Source organism: Anguilla rostrata, chromosome 6 (genome assembly GCF_018555375.3).
Source record: "Anguilla rostrata isolate EN2019 chromosome 6, ASM1855537v3, whole genome shotgun sequence".
Classification (NCBI taxonomy): Eukaryota; Metazoa; Chordata; class Actinopteri; order Anguilliformes; family Anguillidae; genus Anguilla; species Anguilla rostrata.
The window spans coordinates 16,368,536-16,391,049 of record NC_057938.1 but is presented as its reverse complement, the minus strand read 5'-3'; the positions used below and the strand labels follow the sequence as shown (position 1 = coordinate 16,391,049).

General features: G+C 38.1%; 1 protein-coding gene across 2 annotated transcripts in view; it reads right to left on the bottom strand.

Moving 5' to 3' along the window:
- The window catches only part of LOC135256671 (collagen alpha-1(XI) chain-like), a 104,210-nt gene extending 84,906 nt beyond the window's left edge, over window positions 1-19,304 (bottom strand). For both annotated transcript variants that reach the window (XM_064338667.1, XM_064338668.1), the window contains exons 1-4: window positions 18,910-19,304; window positions 6,406-6,570; window positions 4,123-4,336; window positions 1,026-1,188 (exon numbers count right to left, since the gene is read on the bottom strand). In XM_064338667.1, coding sequence (XP_064194737.1) covers window positions 1,026-1,188; window positions 4,123-4,336; window positions 6,406-6,570; window positions 18,910-19,024 — 657 coding nt within the window. In that variant the 5' untranslated portion in view covers window positions 19,025-19,304. The remainder of the gene's footprint in view (window positions 1-1,025; window positions 1,189-4,122; window positions 4,337-6,405; window positions 6,571-18,909) is intronic.
- Between the last annotated feature and the right edge of the window lie 3,210 nt (window positions 19,305-22,514).

The window sequence follows — 22,514 nt, the reverse complement described above, 5'->3', positions numbered from 1 at the left end:
AAAATGCACAGTGTTTTAAGTTATCCTGGAATAAACCCTTTGCTCATTTATTAGGCATCTATTTTATTGGTTAACCCAACTGAAAATGAAAGCTTAAACCAGCCAAAGCTGGTGAAGCTTGTTTAAGCTATGCTTTCGACATTTTTAGCTGGTCAACCAGCTGTTCACCAGCTGATCAGCCTATATTCAGTTGAGCACTAGCTCACCCTACCAGTTTAACTACCTTTGACCTGCTTTGTCCAGCTAGAGACCAGCTTTGATCAGCCACAGACCAGAAATTACCAGCTAGAAGAGTCATAAACACCACTTAAACCATTTTAAACTAGCTTAGAATCCCAGGTCGTCTTACCAGTAATTTTCAGCAGGGAACTCTGCCCAATAAAACAGAATTTATAATTTAGAATGTAATTCTGTAATTTACTATTTAGCATGGTACATTGGGTGAATACAAAAACTGGTTGTGATGACAAGAAAACAACTATTTAAAATACAGAAATATAGATAACTTTTCTCCCAACCATGGATGTCCCAACCATGTATCTAGCACTGTAATAATCAATATACAAACTGTGTTTCAACTAGCTATACACTGTGCAGAGCCAACACAATAATGATTGCTGCATTTGATGACTTAAATTTGGTCTACACATTTTTGAAGCCAAATGCTAAGTATATGCACAAAACCATCTTAATACTTGTGTTGAACATCTCATTCACTTAAAATAACAATAACCAGTATTTATAAAATGTACAAGTACAATGTACAGTCTGCAACTATCACTGGTATGAGTGATGCATACCATCACCAGAATCAAAAGTCTGTGATGATTACAACAGTTCAACAATAGAATAGCCCATATGGCTTCAGGAAACAGTATAATTAATGCTTCATGTTTGCATTTTAGAAACAAAAAAAAGAAGACAAAGCAAAACCAACCTTAGCAATGCTGATAAATTGAGTAAATGGATGCAATTTTAAAATCAAATCTTTGTAAAACGAGAAATTGGAATTTGGAAGGCATTACCTCAAAGACCTCGTCATCGAGAATCCTGGTCCCGAACACGGTGATCCCGTTGGTGTTGATGGCGGCGCGGTCACCTCTGCCCAGTGGTTTGGAGACTTTCTTTTTACAGTCCACAATCATGGTGACAGTTTTCTTATGGACACTGATAGCTACCCGGTGCCACCTATCAATGAAGAATGCAAATTGACAAGAATTATATGTGAGACAAGCCTGTTCTGATCATTGTGACTAGCCACCATGGTGAAATGTTGCATTTTGCCCCATGGCATACAACTCCATTCCTCCACACTGGATTTTCTTTTTCAAACCTTATTATACTGGATTAAACTTGTTAAATACTTGTTAAATATAATCCTCTTCCTGGGTATTCACTTTGACAGACACTGTAAACACCACGAAGAAACGCCAGTAACCTTATTGAGCAGAACTGTAGATTACAGGGCCATTACCAGTCAAGGACTTTTTTGACCGCAAAAAAATCTTACAATAGTTTTACATTTCATTTTGAAATAAAATGTTAAATGTGTCCGGTAATTGGCAGCAGAATAAGTTCTTTCTCAAATGTACACACATTTAGTCGTTCTTTGAGAAACTCAAGGAAAATGTTCAATTGGACATTCCTGGGTCTGGGATAAGTGTGTTCAACAAAGGGCTTTTCCTGGGATTAATTTTCAGATCCTGTCTAATAAAGAGCAAAGAATAACAGAATAATGACCAGAATCTCAAATTAGGTAGAAGAGTTAAGTGAAATGTAAAATACTTCTGATTTTACAGAGAGCCAACACAGGATTCCCTTTAAAGCCATGTTGCTCTGCTGTTGGACTGAACTGCCTCTTCAGGCTGAGGCTTCTCCAGACCAACCACAGTCCAGGTGAGAGGCTATGACAGCATAAATGATTAGAGATCATCTGATATACATGAGAAGCAAAGAGGACCAAATCTGAAAGTCTCACCAGTGGGTTTAGAAAAGGAACGGATTTCATTTGCAGCCCTTTCGCACAGTACAATAACAGGCATTGTGTTTGACAGAAAAGCACACTTGTTTCAAATTAAACTGAGATCTGACTCATGAGCAACATTATAACTTGACAGTTTAATAAATTATTTTTTTAAATTAAATAAAATCTGAGCCATACATGTACTTTGGTGAATAACTGTACAATAACCCCCGAAGCATTGTAAATAAAAGCTTTGGGTAGTCACACATAAATGGGTTGCCAAGTTAAGACACAACTGTGTAATAGTTTTAAATATGATGGTTATCCCATCAAGATACACTCAGAACACCACAAATTCTGAAATATAAGTCAAAATGGAAAATGTTTAGCTTGTGGATAACACCTGTATAAATTACTGCTAATTTTCTAAGGTTTTTACCCCTAAAAGTGGTGAATATATTGAGACGTGTACAGATATGGTTACCTATTATGTTAGTTCTTGTTATTTTTAATTTTAGCCTCCTAAGACCCTGCACTTCATTCTGTTCCCTATAGGTGACATGAATCCCTGGTCTTAATCTCAAGAATATATTTGACGATGCTGAGATATTTTTTAGGATTCATTAGTCTTCTATGACAGAGGTCTGGATTCAATCAACATTGATGCCTGTCTTCCAGCTGAGAGGTGCACGCTCTCCCACAGTACACTGTTTGGGTTGTAGTGTGGAAAATCTATGACTCGTGGCAGAAAAGCAGACGCGCGGCTGCCGTGTGTGCTGCGTGTGGTGAAACCAGAGCAGAGCAGTACTGCCAAATCCAAAAACTGTGGATATAAAGCTCATGGCAGATGTATTAAGTGACTTTTTGTGTCATTTTCAGATAAGGTACTGTCAGAAACTCAATGATAAAGTGCCATTTCCAAACACACTTCATCATTTTATTTAATGAAACTCAAAATAATTCAACAGTCCAAACTAGGCTAGCCATAATATTTTTTAAAAATCTGAACGTTCAGCCCAAAATGTTAATGATGAAAAGAGGCTGTGAATACTGACATAACATTATAAAACAGCCTGTTTGGTCCTCCCTGCCTCCAGACTTCCGGTTTTTATAACTAAGCTGCTGTACTTACTAAGGAATCCAGGGTTTCCAAGCCCTATGGCTTCAACCGACAGGAAACGAGACTCCGAGAAGCATGAATTGGCTGAGGTAATCCAGGAAGGGAATAATCTTCTCCTCTTTCAAACAACAGAGTGGAGATTGCTTTGCCGAGATGACGAGGCCTGTGTGCTATGATAGGTTTGTCTCCTTCAAATACAGCATCACAACCTCCTTGCTACATACGTTTGGAAAAAATTGCTGCTTTTAAGTGATCTTGCAGTGCATATGAGCCCAACAGGGGCCGTATGTACTCTGCAAGAGTTGACTTAACACTGAACATTTGACTGTGTATAAATTCTAGAAGCCTCTAAGGATTTTACTGCCCCATGCATCTTATGTAATATTAGAAAGTTCCGATGTAACAGTGAATGGTCACGGACTCCCACGATGCCCACAAGTTACCAGCAACTCTCTGACTGTATCTGAGGCCTGGATCCAATCAACATCTGTGTTTAACTTTGGCTGTCAATTACAAACAACTGTTACTTCGTTTCTGGACAAATGCTTAACTGTATTAACTTTTTTTTTTTAAACTTTTGTAACCTGTATTTACTTATGTCTTTAACTAATTACAGGTAAACACAAGTGTTACACTTTTTCTTCACAGTCTCAATTTATTAAGCAAGTGCTTTTTTTTGCTTTTTTATTCTTGCTTTTAAGTGTTACTCAAATTCAAAAAGAAATGTTGATTGAACTGCAGCCACACTGACAAGATAATCACAATTGGCAAAATGAATTTGCTAAACATGCCTGTCAAGAAACAAGGTAAAAATTTAATTGCATTTCAAAGTTAAGGACAAATGTTGATGGAATCTGGGCCATGGTTGTAATAATAACAAATCTGTGACTGATGGCACTTGGAAGCCACAATGAGGGTTTGCAAGACTTGCTCTCCTCTCACTATAAGGAACAGACAGTATCTTCTTGGATGTGGTGAGCATTTTTTAAAGTTCAACCTACTAAGGTATGTGGACTGGGCCAAGCTTTACTGTACTTACTTTCCATCAGCAAGGTTGATGGTCCGAAACAAGGGGTAGTCCTCGGGGGCAGGTTTTCCGTGCTGGTCTTCATACAGGAAGACAGGAGATCTTCCCACCTCCACTCCCAGCTGCTGAATGCCTTGCTCATTATAGATGGACAGCAGGAAGGACTGAATCCCAGGCTTGGGCTTGATGGTCATGAGGATGGAGAAATCCTCAGGGAACACTCCAGCTGGGACGAGAGCAACCGATTTACACACAATAAACCATGCAATTTGTGTAAACTGTGCAATGAAACGCATTCAAAGTTCAGTTAAGATCTGAGTAACATCAAAAACATGTGGCACTCCAGGATCATGGTTAGGGAACCACCACTGTAAGATGATTTCACATGCTTAGAGCCCAAACAAAAGTGTGATTGATTCCCTGGAGACCTTGGTCTCAAGGTCAGGGAGTTCATCACATCTTTTGGTATGCCTTCTAAAAAGTTTAAAACCTGAGGCTTATGAACACATATTACAGCTGAACTATTTCTTAATTGTGTACACATGCAAAAGTATACCTTGAGAATATTCCCAAGACAGAGAAATCCAGGAGATGGATTGCACAACTGATTGATTCAATTTTGAAACGAGTAGAAAAAGGTTCATTATTTATTTTATACTGCTGTGTACTGCTTTGATAACTTAGTCATACCTCCAGCCAAGCAAATATCAAAAATAATTTTTGTTAATTCCAAAAACAAAGTACAAACAAAGTTATTGGCCAGGCCTTAAAAGAAGACAAATAATCTTACCATGTCAAATTACCCTTCTTTGAGCTTCTTTTGTTTTAAAATAATACTGGGCCCACTTCAATGAGTAATTGTAACAGACGTTATAAATAACATTTTTGGTTCCCAAAGAAATGGAAATTAAGTAAAACAATTGGAAAGGAAATATTCCTCAGACTATGAAACCTCTGACAGCTCATTCAAAAGTTATGCAAAAAGAAAGTTTTTTTCTTTTTCATTTTCTGATGAAAACCTATTAGTTACTTAAGTTTCCAGTCTTAAAGGCATAGGGTTTGGGGAAATTATTTTCTGCCAAAACTCACAGAAGTGGAATTATTAATTTAATCTCCCGCAATTCAGTGTTTCAATTTTCCTGTACAGACTTGCCAATTTGGAAAAAACCAAAACCAAAGCACACTAAGAAAATTTGTAATTTCATAACACATTTCTCTCAGTAATTGTGCCTTCAGAGTGCAGAAATACAAGACCTTTATTCTGCTTATTAAATTACCATGCACTCTAAGAACTTTAACCATTTTAACCAGCCATCCATTATCTATACCTGAATACTCCTGGTCAGGGTCGCGGGATATGCTGGAGCCTATTCCAGTACGCATTGGGCGAGAGACAGGAATACACCCTGGAGCTGGAGCTATTAATTTCTTGTCGAGGCATTTACTATATGACCAGCTCTTATAAAACAACAAAATGTTCAGATATTATGTAAAACTGAAATATCGCCCAGTATGTTTCTTACACAAAGACATCCTTGAAACATTATATTATGAGTTTTATGAAGTAAAAAATTAGCTGGTAAAATTGCTTTGCATTGCCAGACAAGGGTTGAGCAGGAATTGCATTGTTCAAGTAATGAAAAACTTCCTTATTTACCGGGTAACTTAGGTTGTTTATTATAAAAACTGTTAGCCAGAAAGTAATAAGTAGCTTCAGACAGTAGCCAGCCCAAAGGAAACATTATCAAGGACCTTTTTTTGCCTCTTCTGATGGACTCACTCCTAAAACAATATAAATATCAGATCATTTCTGACATCAAGGGCTGGGAACTGCATCTCTAAAGTTATGACTCATTGTGCATTCAGAAAAGATGGGAGGAAAAAGAGAGCATTTCCTGCCAATTTTATAGTTCTAGGACACTGCACTGAAACACTAGGCTGAGGGAAAGTGGACCACACAGCGCAGGAAGAGGAAGGGGAAGTATCCAAGCAGACAAATTAGGTCAAACTAAGTTTCACTGACAGGGAACGTTGGACTGTTGTAACGTTTGAATTAAATTTTTAGCATAAAGTATCTGAAAGTGGAGTTTTTCATATTGTAATTGGTGTTACATGGTTTTGCCAGCCTACCTTATTCAGGAGTCTTTTTTGTGAACATTCCCTGTCAAGAAAAATTTAGTTGGACCTAACTGACCTCAATCCCCCGAGTAAATAGTTTCACCAGCAACAGAAAAGAGGACGAGGACAATGTACCAAGGCAAGAACAAAGGTCAGGGCAAGAATGGGATTGCTTACCTGGGAAGAGCTGCTTGGTCGGGGCACTGATCTGTGCATGCTTCCCCACTCTGAAGGCTGTGTCTGGCTGCGATGCTTTCCTATTTACGCAAAAACCCGTCGTTTTCTTGACCCCTTCCGGAGCCTGGTGAAATTCTAATACTTTAAGCACGTCCACTGGCTCTGCTGTGTGAGATAAGAGCAAAGGGACAAGACTTAACGTTGAGGTATACATCCACATTGGGTACACTACATATTAAAGTTGGTCCTTTTCTGAGTCTGCTGAAGTTCAGACCTGTCGGTTTCTGCCATTAGACCCATCAGTAATTCATGTTCAATACCACTTTAGTGAATTAATTGCAAAACACAGAACCTATAGTATTATAAAATAATGTCAAGATAGAATGTACATGTGTACCATAAGGAACACATGGAGTAATGATATTGAAGATGATAAATGCATTTTCTTAATGCCTGTATAATAGTAAACATATAAATATGCCAACTACACTACGGTAAACATCTGAGTGTATTGAGTGTCCAGAGATTTATTTTCTCCATATAGTATAAGGTTGTGGCCAGGAGCGTATTGATCCTAGTGAACCATGCTTGCAGCTAGAAGGTGGGGAATTTGAAGATCAGATTGTTTTACTCTCCGTTATTGTTATGTCCTCATACAAGACATTCAACTTCAATTGTTCAAGATAACATTCAGCCACAGAAAAGAAATGTGTAAAACAGACAGACAACTCACTTTTGATTATTATGTCTAGAAAGCAAGCTATTGACAGCCATGCTACATCTGTGATGTTACAGTTTGTGCAACTGTTTCCTGAGAGCCCTGAGCAATGGCATCAAAAGAGGCATGCAGCTGGGATAACTGGTCATCCTGAACATAAACCCATGAAAAATATATACAAATGGTCTGGGGTAAAACATGACTTTCGGGGTTTGGAGTTCAGGGAAGCAGGCTTTACCACATCAAGCTGATACATTCTATGACAACCCATATAATTATAAAAGCACTGCATCCCTGTAAACTATTCTCCTTTTGGTACAACGTCACTCGCAATGATGAAATGAAATACTACTGTGTTATATTGCCACAGCTGCCTTTACTCCATCTATGCATTGACCCTAGGCCCTCCACCTTTAACATTAAAATGTTCTGTCCATAATTTCAAATGATCAGATAAATGATTGCTGGCATTAATAAACACTATGTGAATCATGGGGCGGCAGTGTAGTATAACGGGTAAGGAGATGATCTTGTAACCTAAAGGTCACAGGTTCAATACTTGGATTGTACCCTTGAGCAAAGTACTAAAACTGCATTGCTTCAGTAAATATCCAGCTGTATAAATGGATGCTATGTAAAACGTTGTGTAAGTCACTCGGGATAAGAGCTAAATGCCTGTTATGTAATGTCATGAGAAATATAAAAAGCAATATAGCTGCAAATGCTACAATTCTAAAATTAATTGTAGGCTAAAACACCTTCATTATTTTTTATTGAGTGAGTAAGAGTCTGAATATAATACAAACAATATTTCAACATGTTACATAATCATCATTTTTTGAAGGAATGAAATTATATGATTTGACCCTGTTTGAGTTGCTCACCCACAAGCACCCTACAGTCACATACGGCTGTCATCACAGGTAATACTGCATCCCCACCCATGCAAACTTATACACACTTATCACTCACACACGCACACACACACACGTTTGTATTGCTATACTTGTGAGGACTTCCCATTGACTTACATTCATTCCTTAACCTCTAACCCTAACCCCAACCACTACATGCCTAACCTTAACCCTAACCTTAACCTAATTGTAACCCTAACCCTACCTACCCTAAAACAGCCTCTTGAACTTGTGGGGACCAGCAAAAGGTCCCCACCTTGCGTAATTTTCCTCATCTTTCTATCCTTGTGGGGACATTTGGTTCTCACAAAGATAGTAATACCTGCCCACACACACACACACACACACACACAAACACACAACAAAACAGAACACAAAACACAAGGTTCCTTAAAATGTATGGATGCTGGGTGATTTTGCGGCTCCACTCAATCTACAGAGCTTAGCAAATTGAGCTCCATATCTTGTGAAATTGTTTCTCTTTGTTACTGTTCTCCGACATTGTCCTTTCAACACTCAAGTAATATTTCATTAATGTTTTCTATTTTTGAAGTGTAGGTGCTTCTTTATTTTTTACAGTTTTGCAATATTAGCTTCTTATAAACTAATGACGAAAAAAGAATTTGCCATCCAGTTGGGTATCTTATTTTCCCAACATTTTGAAAGAGACAGATCATTGGTGAAAATGCAACTTTGCAATTACAAGTTCTTGAAACCCATCTTTCAATATTCTCCCGAATCTTTCTAATTTTCTCACAATAACAAAAGGCATGTATGAGAGAGTCACTCTGCGTGCCACATTTTAAACATCTATCAGAGGAGCTGGTGTAAAACTTATGAATTTTGTCTCTACTATAGTATATTCTTGTCATTAATTTATAATGAATTAGACGTGAATTTCCATTATTACAGAACTTCCAACCTTCAGAATTTTGGAATTTGCATGCAATGCAAAGCAACATTTTATTTTGACTAGACTATGTAGCACAATTCAAATGTGCATGTTCCTGATGCGGAAATCAGTCGCATGTTTGAAATATCTGTTAAATAACAGTTATTTTAAATTAATTTTTATTTTTTCATATTTGGAGCTCTATTGCACCACCGTGTCTTCTGAATTGTCTATTTCCTAAGGGTTGCCATCAGGATTTATGTGTGAATAAACATTCCAACTCCATCACTTTATGTCAAACTATTTCATTATTTAATTTATTAGCTTCTTTTCAATAAACTATGCTTAAATGCTTAGTGTGGTTGCTTCAGCAACTCGCTGCCTGTTCTCTTGCATACTTTCTATTCTTATTTTCTTTCTGCCTAAATTTGTGCACACATCTCCTATAGCTTTTAAGCTAGACATGTCATTCCAACTTTACAATATTCAGCTTGGCTCTGAGAGTGGTGTGCTTGTACACAGTTTTTTGAATGCAATAAATACGGAATGCTGAGCCTTGTGACGACTTAGTACATGTGATGCTATTTCGCGAGAGAAAAATACTTAAGATCCTGCATGTTGACTGAGCAGCTCAAACTGATAATAAGAACCAAATACTTATAATAGTATTAATTGTAATACTATCCACGATAGCACACACTTAAACCTATTCATTAGCTACCGTATTGAAGTCACACAAGATGTGTGACAAAAGCAGAATATTGGTTACATCTTCTTGCAGGATACACTGGTATGCTGCACTCTGCAGTGTGAACTTGTATATTAGTGTTACCGTTCAGAATCCGCTTAGCCGTTAGGCTGCTGATAATCAATTATACATTTATCTTATCATTTAAACTGATGTTAGTTGATGAGAGAGAATGGAGGCCTCAACCAGGGACAAGCTGAATTGTAAAACCAGTAAAATAAATGGAGATAGGCTAGTGTTGATGAAAAGGGAGCGGATGGAAAACCATTTAGTTTGTGTTGTAAAAAAACTCAAGGAACAAGGTTCATGAGCTTGTATTTGCACATTTATACCATAACATGACATGTCATTCATGACTGCAGTACCTTTCCTGAATTTAATTAAGAAAATTACTGAAGACAAGCGTGTGCTTGCACGATCGACTGTGTCAAATGGACTAGCATCATATGTGTGCATGGCTTTTTTTGTTTTTCTCAGAGGCAGACAGCACATCCTGAAAAGAGTGGTGAAGCAAACTCATGGACACATGCAAAACCACTTAATTTAAATAAATGCACTTTGTGTTATTTGATTGTTGCGTTTTCCTTTTATATCAAAGGTGATATTGAAAACGTAAAAAGAAAAATTAGCAAAAAGGTTTGCATACTCTCATGTCTAGATTTAAAAAAATATAAAAAACACACATTCACATAATATGGGGCGATTTTAAAATGAAGGAATGGGTGCATCTCAAAGTTTCTCATTCCCCCCATGTACTGCACATAGTATTATTTTCTGCCTAAATTTCTGCACAGTACAACAACAGATTTTAAGCTGCCCATTCCAAGCAGATTGCATGTATATATTTTGAGTTGTCATAATAGTTGATATTCATAGTATTTAATTTGGGTCCTTTTTCTGGATGTCTGGAAGTGGGGGACAATTTGGTGACATAGTGCCACTATTTGATAGAGTACAAAATTAATTTAGATTGTAATGGTCATAAGGTAACCTTGGTAAATTTTTAAGATACTACAGCTCTCTAACCTTTTCATAAGGTAACAGCTAATGAACTGCTGAAGCAACCACACTAAAGTTAATTCATAAACTTTGCATTCTAGATAGCTTACTGCTGCCACAATTTTTGCATAGCAATATTTTCTATACAATACCTAGAGGAGTTCATCTATAGATGTATGTTTTATGGCAAGTTTCATGTAATTGGAACAAACTGTCTTGGAGGAGATATTTAGTGCTTTATATTAACTCAAAATGGCAGTAAATCCACAATAGTAGGGTTATGGGTAATGGACAAACTTATTCTGTGTGAGAAGGGAATCTTGTGACATTAGTTCCAAGTAAAATGGAGCTGGACTTATCATTAATTTATATTTGGAAATTCAGTTTACTGCAATAGCAAAGAATATGGTCAAATGATCAGTGCTGGTTGGGCGGTACCCTGTATAAGTGTACCAAGTTTCATGTGAATCAACCAGGTGAAAGTGGGAAAAGTAACAATTGAAAAATCAAAATCCAAAATGGCCGCCAATTCAAGATCACAATGACCGCAACGTAAATATTCATACTCCTGATTAAGTGATTAGTCACTGTAGCCAGCTGAGTGCAAACAACTGTGATTTTCCTGTGATTGTGGGCACTTTTAAGTGTAGAAACTTTTGTGTATATAACTTCTAAAGATATTTGCAAGTATATGCTACATTCCAAGGTGCAAATGGGTAAAAATGTCTTGGAAGAGATAGATTTTATGCTTTTTCAATACAGTGTTGTGGTCCAAATCTGAATTTTCAACCATTTGTTGTAGCATCATTAAGTGTCACTCATTGGCTATTCAGAGTAACCCTCTATCAATGTGCCAAGTTTGGTTAAAAAAAAAAAAACGCTGCCCGGGATTTGTGCCAGATCTCATAATGATAATAACAGGGAATACAATAGGATCTTCAGTGCTTGGCCCCCTAATAATGAATATTTGCAAGTTCACAGCTAATGTGTCACAGTTAGACAAAGGGAGCAAACTCCCTTTAAAGCTTTATGTTAAGACTGATTGTCACAGGATTCTTAAGATTCCCATAATGTCCAGAATTATGGTTTTTAAATTAACACAGAAAGTTGGTACTTGAATGACATAGTAATAGCCCAATAATTCAGTTACAATTCCATACATCTTTATCATCCCCAAGGGGCAATGTAGTCACAGCTAAAAGCAGAGACACAAGAACACACAGGGTGAAACGACAACAGACATGGGGAAGAATTAAATAACTGAAATCTTAAAATTGAAAGTTGTTCAAATGCCTGGGAAGTGCTTTCCTGCAATAACCTATTGATAGACACTGTATACAAGAAGGACACCAATGTTTATGTTGAGTTTTATTTTAAAATCATGAATGTAAAGTGTGGTAGGGTCCCATGACCAGGACAGGGCTGATAGATGAGGCCACAGGGAGACGACGTGGCTACTACAATCCATCCAGATTAGATTCCGAAGCCCCGCAGTTTATGACTTTGAAGCTCCCCCCAGGAGCAGCAACGGCCCACTGACTCACACTGTGGAAAATGGACATTTTCATCATTCATGCGTCATTCAGAGGAAGCCCTAAATCTGTGCAGTGCAGCCAACCCACCCAGGTACTCATGACCTCAGTTTTTTAAATTATTTTTTTTTAAATTTGAGCTAAGTGATAAACTAATTACAGATGTCTGTGTTGATAATAAGCAATGCGATTAACACATAATGCTACACAATTCTATCCAAATGTGGTCCATGGGGAAGCCACAAGCAGCATGTGAAAGCAACAGGGTGAAAACCCATCTGAAGAAGTGCGACAGAACGTGCAAATCCACAGACAAGCAATGGTTGACCTACTTAAGTTGCACTGTGAAGCCAGTGGGTAAACAATATAATTTGTAGTTCCAATAACCCAAAATATATTGTTTTCCTTGTAAAAGCTCTGATGGACAGAATGTTCTGATAAATTTCTTCAGCATAGTTTAGAGTGGTTATCCTGCTTTTAAATGGCAGCGTTGAACTGAAACCGCACAAAAGACAACATAACACACAACTGGTATTTAGGTTTAGCTCTGTGTTTCTTCTCCAGTAGCATTAGTAGCACCCCTGCTGCCCTCCGCCCACACACACATTACACATATACATACACGGTTGCTATAGTTTGAACCCAACTGCACCAATACCAGCCAACCACCCAATCAACCACCACCCCAAAAGCTTCATTCATAGTCCCTCTTCACCACATAACCTTTTAATCTTTGATAAAATGCCTCTCTTTCGAACAAGGACAATAATCATAAAAAGATGCCACTTTACAGCAACACAAATGTTTATATGTTGAAGTATATATACATATACAGACAGGAGACAAATTAAAGGAAAAACCAACATAAAGTGTCTTAGTAAGGTATTGGGACACCACAAGGCACCATAACTTCAATGTTCCTTGTTACACATTCTACAAGTCTCTGGAACTCTACTGGAGGGATGGAATATCATTCTTCTGAAAGGAATACTCTCAGTTGGTGGTTTGATGATGGCGGTGGAGAGCGACGTCTAACATGTCTGTCCAGAATCTCCAATAGGTGTTCAATTGGGTTGAGATCTGGATACTGTGAAGGCCATAGCATAAGATTCACATCATTTCCATACTCATCAAATCATTCAGTGACCCCTCATGCCCACTGAATAGGGGCATTGTCTTCCTGGAAGAGACCATCAGGACATAAATGTTTCTTTATAGGATAAAGGTGACCACTCAGAATAACTTGCAGTGACTCCTCCCTCTATGGGGAATAGTGAACCCAAACCATGCCAGGAAAATGAACACCACAGCATAACAGAGCCACTGGACCCCCTCACTATACGGGTCAAGCATTCAGGCCTGTACTGTTCTCTTGGTGTACACCACAAACGCACTCCCCCACTTGACAAAAATATAGTGAAGGGTGACTCCTCTGACCATATCACTTTTTTCCACATCTCTGTAGACCAGCGCCTATGGTAATGAGGGGTTTATGCAATGCAACCCTACTATAATATCCCTCTCTATATAGCTAGTTGTCGATAGACTGTTCTTGTTGACACAGTCTGATCATGTCCTGCATTGACATTCTCATCCACGTGAAGAACAGTTGTTTTTCTGTTTCTTTTCTGTTTGTTTTTCTGTCCAATTCACAGATGCTAAATGCAGATTTCACTTTAGTCACTGTTCCTTTTGAAACACTAGCCAGTAGTACTATTTTATTATTTACAATATCTAAATGCAGATTTCACTTTAGTCACTGTTCCTTTTGAAACACTAGCCAGTAGTACTATCATTATTTTATTATTTTTATATAATTATTAATTAATGAAGGCAATCAATTGGCCTAAACTTTCGGTCCAACCAATGGGGTGGTTGGACCAGAAGCTTCATACAACTAGTTGCCTTCCACCAATGGGTTGGTTGATGAACTGTGCTGTTCACAAGACAGGAAATGGCCCTTTCAAAGCCCAACAATGTGTCCGTGGTTTGCCAAAAATGCAAAAGGAATTTTCGGATGTTTTTTTCAATGATAAGCAGTGCTCTCTGTTCCTTGCTATCTGATTTATTTTGCATAGTGTCTTTTTTTGTTTGATCTCACCCAGAGGATCCCTTGGGAAAGTGCCTTCGACAGACAATAATGCAGCCTTTCTTAAAACATATCATGCCTCTTACTATCCAATCTCAAATAATGGAAAAAAGCAAAGGAAGTTCCTGCAGAATAGGACATGTACATATCCCAGGCCAAACTCGCCACACTGCATAACAGACTCACTAATCCTTTGAGCAGACATCCACAGTATGAGTGTTTTTCTTAAATGATTCAAAAATGCAAAAATCCACATACAACAAACAGTTCAATTCTTTATCTTACCAGAAGTGTTACTTTCTCTAAGCATGGTTTAAAAATGTTTTTAAAGGTCTAAAAATACTGTTTCTGTAAGCTAGCTTATTCAGAATTCTTAATGCATTTCATTCTAGGATTTCATAGATAATGTCTTTCTAATCTCCTTCTACTTACACATTACCAGGGAAATTCCAGTTTCACCTTGGGTAAGCAGACGGTAACCTTGTGATTTACTTTTATGGAATATTTGGAAAATAATGTCTTGGATCAACATGAAAAAAGTAATGCCCTGATCCACCATGAATCTCTTCCAACTAAAACAATGGCTTCATTCTTTGTAAAAGAATGACACAATAGAATGGTACGCATGCACACAAATGCACATAATCATTTCCCTTATACTTCCCCATTGGAAACCAATGCATTTAAGGCATTAATTCTGAAAGTCACATTGTATGACAATGGCTGATAAAAGGTATCCTACAGTAGATACTTTTTCTCTTTTTACATTTTATTTGTTTATAAATTATCATTATCATGCAATCAATCATATTTCTAATTTCCAATACAGTACAGTGCAAAACACCACTATTTGTGAAATTAGTATTAGTGATATTTGAGGTAACTGTAACACTCTATTGTAAAGCATTTTGAGGTCATGGCATGAAAACAGCTGTGTAAAAGCATCCATTATCATTACATGTGTGTTCCTGTGCTTTTATCATTGATTAAATACAGGCTGGTTACTATTTTATGAAATATACTGGCCGGATTGCTTGACATCTGCAGGAAATGCTGAGCTTGCAGTTTCCGGTCTGCTGTGGTACCCAGGTGAACCTCTGAGCATCTTGAATGCATTAAGACTGTGATACCGCTTGCATGTGCCCCCATTCCCTGGGTCTTCGGTGTTTACCATTTTAAAGAAACACATGTGCCGAGGGGCCTTTGACATTACCAGAGATCTCAAACCCACATGGCCTCTTCTGGCCTCATCATACGATTCAACATCTTCTAATCTGATTTAGGTGGCAGTACAAACGCTCTCGCTAAATACTTCAAAATTCCAGAACCCTTGAGCACAAAACAAAATTGTAACCTGCCCTCGCAACACCTTCCAAAGAGTTCCCAGGTCTTTTTTATGAAAAAGTCTGTAGTTTACCTGTTGTAAATTGTCAATTTGCATGTATACAAATTTGGAACTTTTCCTGTAGTCCCATCAGCTTGACAAATGAATTCAACAGGAAGTATTTGGGGGATGTACAGTGCCTACCACAAAACAATGTAATGTCCCTTAATTGGTAGATTTATAAACGCTTGGTATGTCCAGCCACTTTTCTGAGGTTTTGTAAGTTATAGGTGAAGCTAAGAAACAGAATAACATCTAAAATTTTTGAAAAGAAGAGGGGAAATTGTGTCTGACTACTTGCTTTAGCTGTATATTGCAAAACTACACTGCTACCGGTTTTCAAAAAAAAGAAAAAAGAAAACTGAACTAAGGATCTCTTTGTGAGCTTCAGAACTCCTTTCTGCATACTGCATACCTCCAGGCTCATATATTCCAGATGTGCCGACTTGGCCAGCCCCCCCCCCCCCCTCCCCCCTTCCCTTCTCAACTGTGCTACAGCCCCCAGCTCCCCAGCCCCAATGCTCACACTCTGCACCCCTCATTGAAGTGCATTAAAACTCAAAAAAGCATGCACAGTAGCCAGTAAAAAAAAATCTTAATTGATGACACAATGCTGCACACCCCTGGTCATTGTTGAAACAAGGATTCCAATCCTTACACCTTTGAGGGGAAACCCTAAATTTTACGGCCAGGAGGGAGACATTCTTCGAAAAAGGAAATGGTTCAAGCAGACAGAGGCTTCCATGTTGGCTGCAAGCTATTGGTTACCCACAAGCAGGGATATGAGTGGGAGGTGTCTGTCTACATTTGCATAGTGCTTCTCGATGCCTGATTTAATTAATCTCATGTTAACAAGCAGACATTACAGACAATATTAAAGGATATGATGCAGCCCAGCTGCACACACTAGAACGCTTAGTGCAGCTGAGGTCAGCTGACTGAGGAGTCGGCAGCATCACAAGGAATCAAACAGGCAGAACAAAAAATACATATTAGTTCTTTGCTTTGTTTTTGAACAATTCTGGGAAAGAAAAAATAAAACCTATTCTCCTCCTGGTCCCTGAGACTCAAATAATCTGTTCAGCCAGAATGCCACTCTTCTGAGAGCACAAGAAAGCACTGCTCTCATAGCCTGGACACAGTCCTTATATCAGAGTCATTCTGTCTTTCTCATGAGATGCCTTTTGCGATTCTGCAAATTATTGGGTTTTCAATGTATTTTGGTGCCCTACAATTTGAGAGCCCATCCAGGGATAGCATCATTGCACTGTTAGTTATCATGGGCATTTCACATAAAGTTGCCAATATAAGACATAATTACTTGTGAGGGCTTGTAAAAGAACTGTAAAAGAGTACATCATACAATTATGGTATGTCTAAACACCGCACACTCATAAAACACAAAACATAAGATCAGTAGTCCATGGACTAAATGCACACTTTTACATTCAGAATGTAATATAGTACTCAATGCAGTGACATTTAAGTTGAATTTATTTATTTATGGCTGATGAAACTGCACGTAAACCAGGAAAATTTAAAATCAGCAAATAAATGTGTACGTTTGTGATATATAGGTATTATTTTACGTATTTTATGACTGAGGCACATACAAAGACAAATACACTACTCAACCTTTTGGAGCTACACATGGGGGAAAATCTAAAAGAATAATAATGAGAGGTGATAATCATCATACATACCATCTTTATCTCAGAAATATTTTGTTCAATAAATTTAACAATGTTTGATATGTAAACAGATAAAGATTATTATGGAAACTCAAAAACAGTAAAATTCCCGAAATAACTGTCTGTGAATATCCCTTCTAGTCTTCAGTGAGAACCGGGGTAGTGTGGTGAAAGGGTATTCCTTCTGGCCAGTGAAAGTTCCTCAGGAATCTATCACTCTCGTACCGTCCAGGTGTCGCATAGGCCTATGCAACATATCTCCATAACTCAATGCGTACAGGGGATCAAATACTAATCCAAAATGTAACTTGACGCCGAAAGGATATTTTTCAGAAGAAAAGATGACATAACATCAATTAGATCAAATCGGCTCACTGTCGATTGGTATCCTACATAGACTATGTGCGTAATTGCGTGGGGGAGGAGTACAACTCGTTCAAATAATCTTTCCCCTTTTTTTAAAAAAAAAGCAGTCTTGGCGTGACCATCCGATAGGCAAGACCTTCTGCAGAGTTCGATTTTCGATATGTGACACCTCCAAATATTATTTATAAATATGAGTATTGGTAGAAATAAATAATTCAATATGAATATTCGTAAACACACCCAATGTTACATTTTAATTAGACTTTTAATAAATTAAATGTGACAAAAATTAAACAATTAATATGTAATAATGCCAATGTGATACACACCAGTATTATATGCACACCAATATCAGCACGTTCATTTATAACTGGTGGATACTTAGCTATAACGCAAAAATCAAGGATAACCCAGGTCTGTATATTTTCAACCAAACTGAGGAAGAGAGCGCAAACGCAACAAAATTCCACCCTGCTAACCGTGTCCACACACACCTAACGGACCATACTGGTAAAAAGCAGGCTATTAGGCTCTACAAGGTTCAATATTTTTAAAGCAGTAGTGTAGAAAGCGCGTCCACACATTTTGAGTTTGGCTCCATCAATACGTAATGCCACGTACCATACGTGTAACCAAGCCGACATCCAAGCATCAGTCTCAAAAGTGTGCGAACTAAAGTCCAGTCATAGCACGTTTAACGGAAACTGATGGAAATACTTTAAATTATGCCTACAAAATTAATAAAATATGTAGTCAGATGAATACAAACGTTTTGTGGATAAAATGAAACACAGAGGCATCTTAAAAATATAAAGTTGTAGGCTATTGAGCTCAGAATTGTATCAAAAGTACACAATGACTTTGTATTCACACTTTATCTTATGAGAATACCTGTGTTTCATTCCGTTAAACAGCCTAGTGTGTTACACAGACCGCTTATTAAAATTACTCATCTGAAGGGATTGCTCGTCTCTGTGAGATGCCTTGCGCTTCGGAAATCTTGGGCACATTAACGCGAGTTATAATCGACTCCAGAACTTCAGCTGTGAGTCAATGAATCGTTTATCATAACAGCAGTTGTATCACTCGACTAAAGTCAGGATGTCCAAGGGCTGACTTAAAATGTCTAGCAGGCTATTAACAAATATATGTTTTCCCTTGCGTGTCTTACCTGCTCTGACATTGGCAGCCTGCAGAAGGAGAGTAAAGGTGATAATTGTGGTTAAACCGGAATCCAAAAGCCACCTTTTCGTTTTCCACCTCGTGGACCACAGTTGCATCTCCATGATCGGCGCCCACGACAGTGACAAAAACGGGATACTTCACGCAAAAGTCAGTCCCTTCCACAATCCCAACAAAAATGTGTTAAACCTGTTCTATGCAGCCATAAGTGAAAAGCAATTTTTCCTCGTGCGGCCGGTCCAGGCCCTTCCGTTCTTCCTTCCCTGAGCCCTGCCTTCAGACTGAAGGTATTTGGGCTTCAGTCAAAATGCAGAGACAATTAGATTCCACTAGAGCCTTACCGTAAGGAGGGCCGGACGAGCAGCGTAAACCAGACCCACGGCTGCAGGAAAATGACAAGTGAAAATCCTTTGATTAGCGAATCACGGCCTTCAGATTTGTCTCTGGACCCGCCCCTCAGTTTTACTGAACTTTCCAAGTCTCCCAACTTTGATTGAATCACCCCCCGCCCCCCGGGGGACAGACGGAATGACTGGGCGAATGCCGGGGGAGGGGGGTATTACTAGCAGTAGTTCGTATTGTCAATCCACCGAATACGCACACTGAGTACTCAACCTTATGCCACATACCGATGCTTGTTCGACCAACATCACCTAGGCATCGCCTAGGTTTCACTCAGGAATTAAACGCAAGTTGTTGACTTCCCACACAGTGAATCAGCGTGTTCCCTCGACATGCTTGTTGTGTGTGACGAGGATCAAATAACCTCGAGCCCTGCAGTACTACAACAATGCGTGAGCACGTAGTCGTCATTGCATCAACACGGATTGACGCCTTTATGGATGACTGAACAAGCCAGTTTTCTCATCAATTATGCGCTTACAACTGGAAACAAGATATGCGCGATCACTGCAACCAACAAAAAATTATAAGAATAGGTTAACTGCAGGGACAACTTTGCAGGAGACATCACCAATAATGAAGTGAGTATGCTCTTTGATATGCCAGAAACGTGACACTTAGCCTCACATTGGGACTTTCGTTAGAAAGTATATCGTTATGTTTCTATTGCAGTCGTGACGATATGATTGAAAGTGATGAATGTGGTATTCTTTAAGTTTTCCTCATTTTAACTAAACGAACTAATATACTAAATAATGTAATTATCATGTAATAGTAGGCTACAGTAGTTTCCATCATGGTTGCATGATAGATTTGATAAAGAGAACCATTAGATTTTATTTTTATGATGATACGTTTTTGTGTGCATTTATAATTACTAAAGATACTTAAGATACTTTGTGAATAAGAATTCTTCATATCTTTTTCAAAATATTATTTAATTCCTGCACAGACGTGGCTTTAGCCTTTCTGCCACCCAAGATGAGATTGGGGGGTCCACCAGCTATGATGGACACAGCACTTCTATTTTTATTTGTTTCCCTTTGATTTGCTGCCCACTGAGACGGGTGGTGCCCTATAATTGCCCTTGTTGCCTATGGCTAGAACCAGCCCTGTTCCTGAGAATAGGTATGTGGGAGTTTCCTATTTTTAGGTTGTCCTATGGTGCAGTCCAATTTCAGGAAGCCAAATGCATCTGTCCGTATAACTTATAAATTGTCAGGGGAATCTGTTCCAACTTGTGCGTTCTTGTTCTATACAGTAAACTATCGTGCCCTCCATAATGTATGGGACAAAGGCATATTTTTTTGTCTTAATTTGGCTCTGCACTCCACAATTTCCAAAATCAATGGCATGCCAATAAGAAAACACTGATTTTGTTCATATCACTAACAGTACCCATGTCAGGACATGATATGATAAAGACTCTTGCATAGAGTCCTGACTAAGCCTACCTTAATTATTTGATAATATGCAATGCTATGAAAAAAAAATTGCCCTTTCCTTTGTTATTGAATATTTGTCACACTGAATTTGTTTCATATCTTTCGACAGAATTTAATATTAGACAAAGGGAAACTGAAGTAAACACAAAACATTAAAATTAAATTCATTATTAATGATGTGAACTTCATGATATGATCAATCGTGTTCATCATGCTTGTGAAGGTCATGTACCATTAGTTAAATTGTACTATTTAAACGATTTTCTTTAACAGAAATATATACACAGTCAATATATACATTTATGTTCAGGATCATGATATGGCATAGATGACAAAGCAATTCCCTGTAAAAATTTGTTTACACAAGGAAAGTCAGTCAGTGTAACCAATTCTGTGTACACTCACTGGCTACACTCATTACACTCACTGATTTATCTTAGGCGATCTAGTTGATGTTTTACAAATAAAATACATGTTATCTACATGTGTTCAAGCCCGGACTGGCCATCTGGAAGTTTGGGCAAATGGCAGATGGGCCAGTCTGATTTTTTTACTATTTTGGGCTGCCATAATCTAACTTTTTGTTCCTCTGTCAGAATTTGCTACTGTAGCAAAATCTGACATGTAAGGGTTGTAGAATTAGCTACCTCATCAGATTGTGTTTCCTTTCCGGGTACTACAGTACATGTTACCATTCCCCTTATTAGTAGAACTAATATAGTTTTAGTACCTTAAGATTGATATACAGTAAAAGTTATGAAGCCTACAAGTGGCCATTATGTCTTTCTTGAGGCATGAGTTGGCCTAGTCTGATATTACCACTTTACTGCAGTCTGGAGATTGCATATCTTAACGTTTTTTTCTCAGTCAGAACTGCAATACTGTACCAAATGACTATGAGGTATGTAAATAGGTATCTGTCTGATTTCAGTTGGTTTCTTTGAGTCCACTACATGTACATGATAAACATTTTATTCATAGAATACTATTAGTTGCGTTATTGTACCTAGATTGTCACAGTAAAGTTATGAAGCCTACAAGTGGCCATTATGTCTTTCTTGAGGCATGAGTTTATTTGTTGACTAAAACACCTAGCTACATAGTTACTACACCATATTAGCTATGGTGGTGAATTTGAGGCAGCTAACTCGGGTGTTTTGTTTTGTTTTTTTACAGTACATTTACATTTTTATACCAGAGTTTCTTTCTCAGTCCAGCCCTGTAATATGTGTGTACTCAGTATAAGACTATGTAGGATGAGGTGATTAAAAGAGTGGTATCTGTCTATATTGTATCAGTAAAGTGTGTGGGTGCATGCATCTGATGAAGAAAAAAATCTCACAAAAACAATGACATGAAAATACATTTCACATCCCCCTTCAGATCATAGATCATATTCCACTTGACCTCAGATAATCCATCCAGCAAGGTACAAATATTGTATCATGAGTTTAAGTTCTTTCATACTTTGTCGAAGTCCCGGCATATTTTGAAACTTTTACCAGTTTAATAGCAATTAATATGGAGTTGGTCCACCCATTGCTGCTATAACAACTCCTCTCTTCTGGGAAGGCTTTATACTGTTGGAGCATTGCTGCAGGGATATGCTTACAATCAGACAGAAGAGCATTAGTGAGGTCGGGCACAGATTGGGCAATTAGGCCTGGCTCGCAGCTAGTTTTACAATTGATCCCAAAGATATTGGATAGGGTTGAGCTCAGGACTCTGTGCAGGCCAGTCAAGTTCT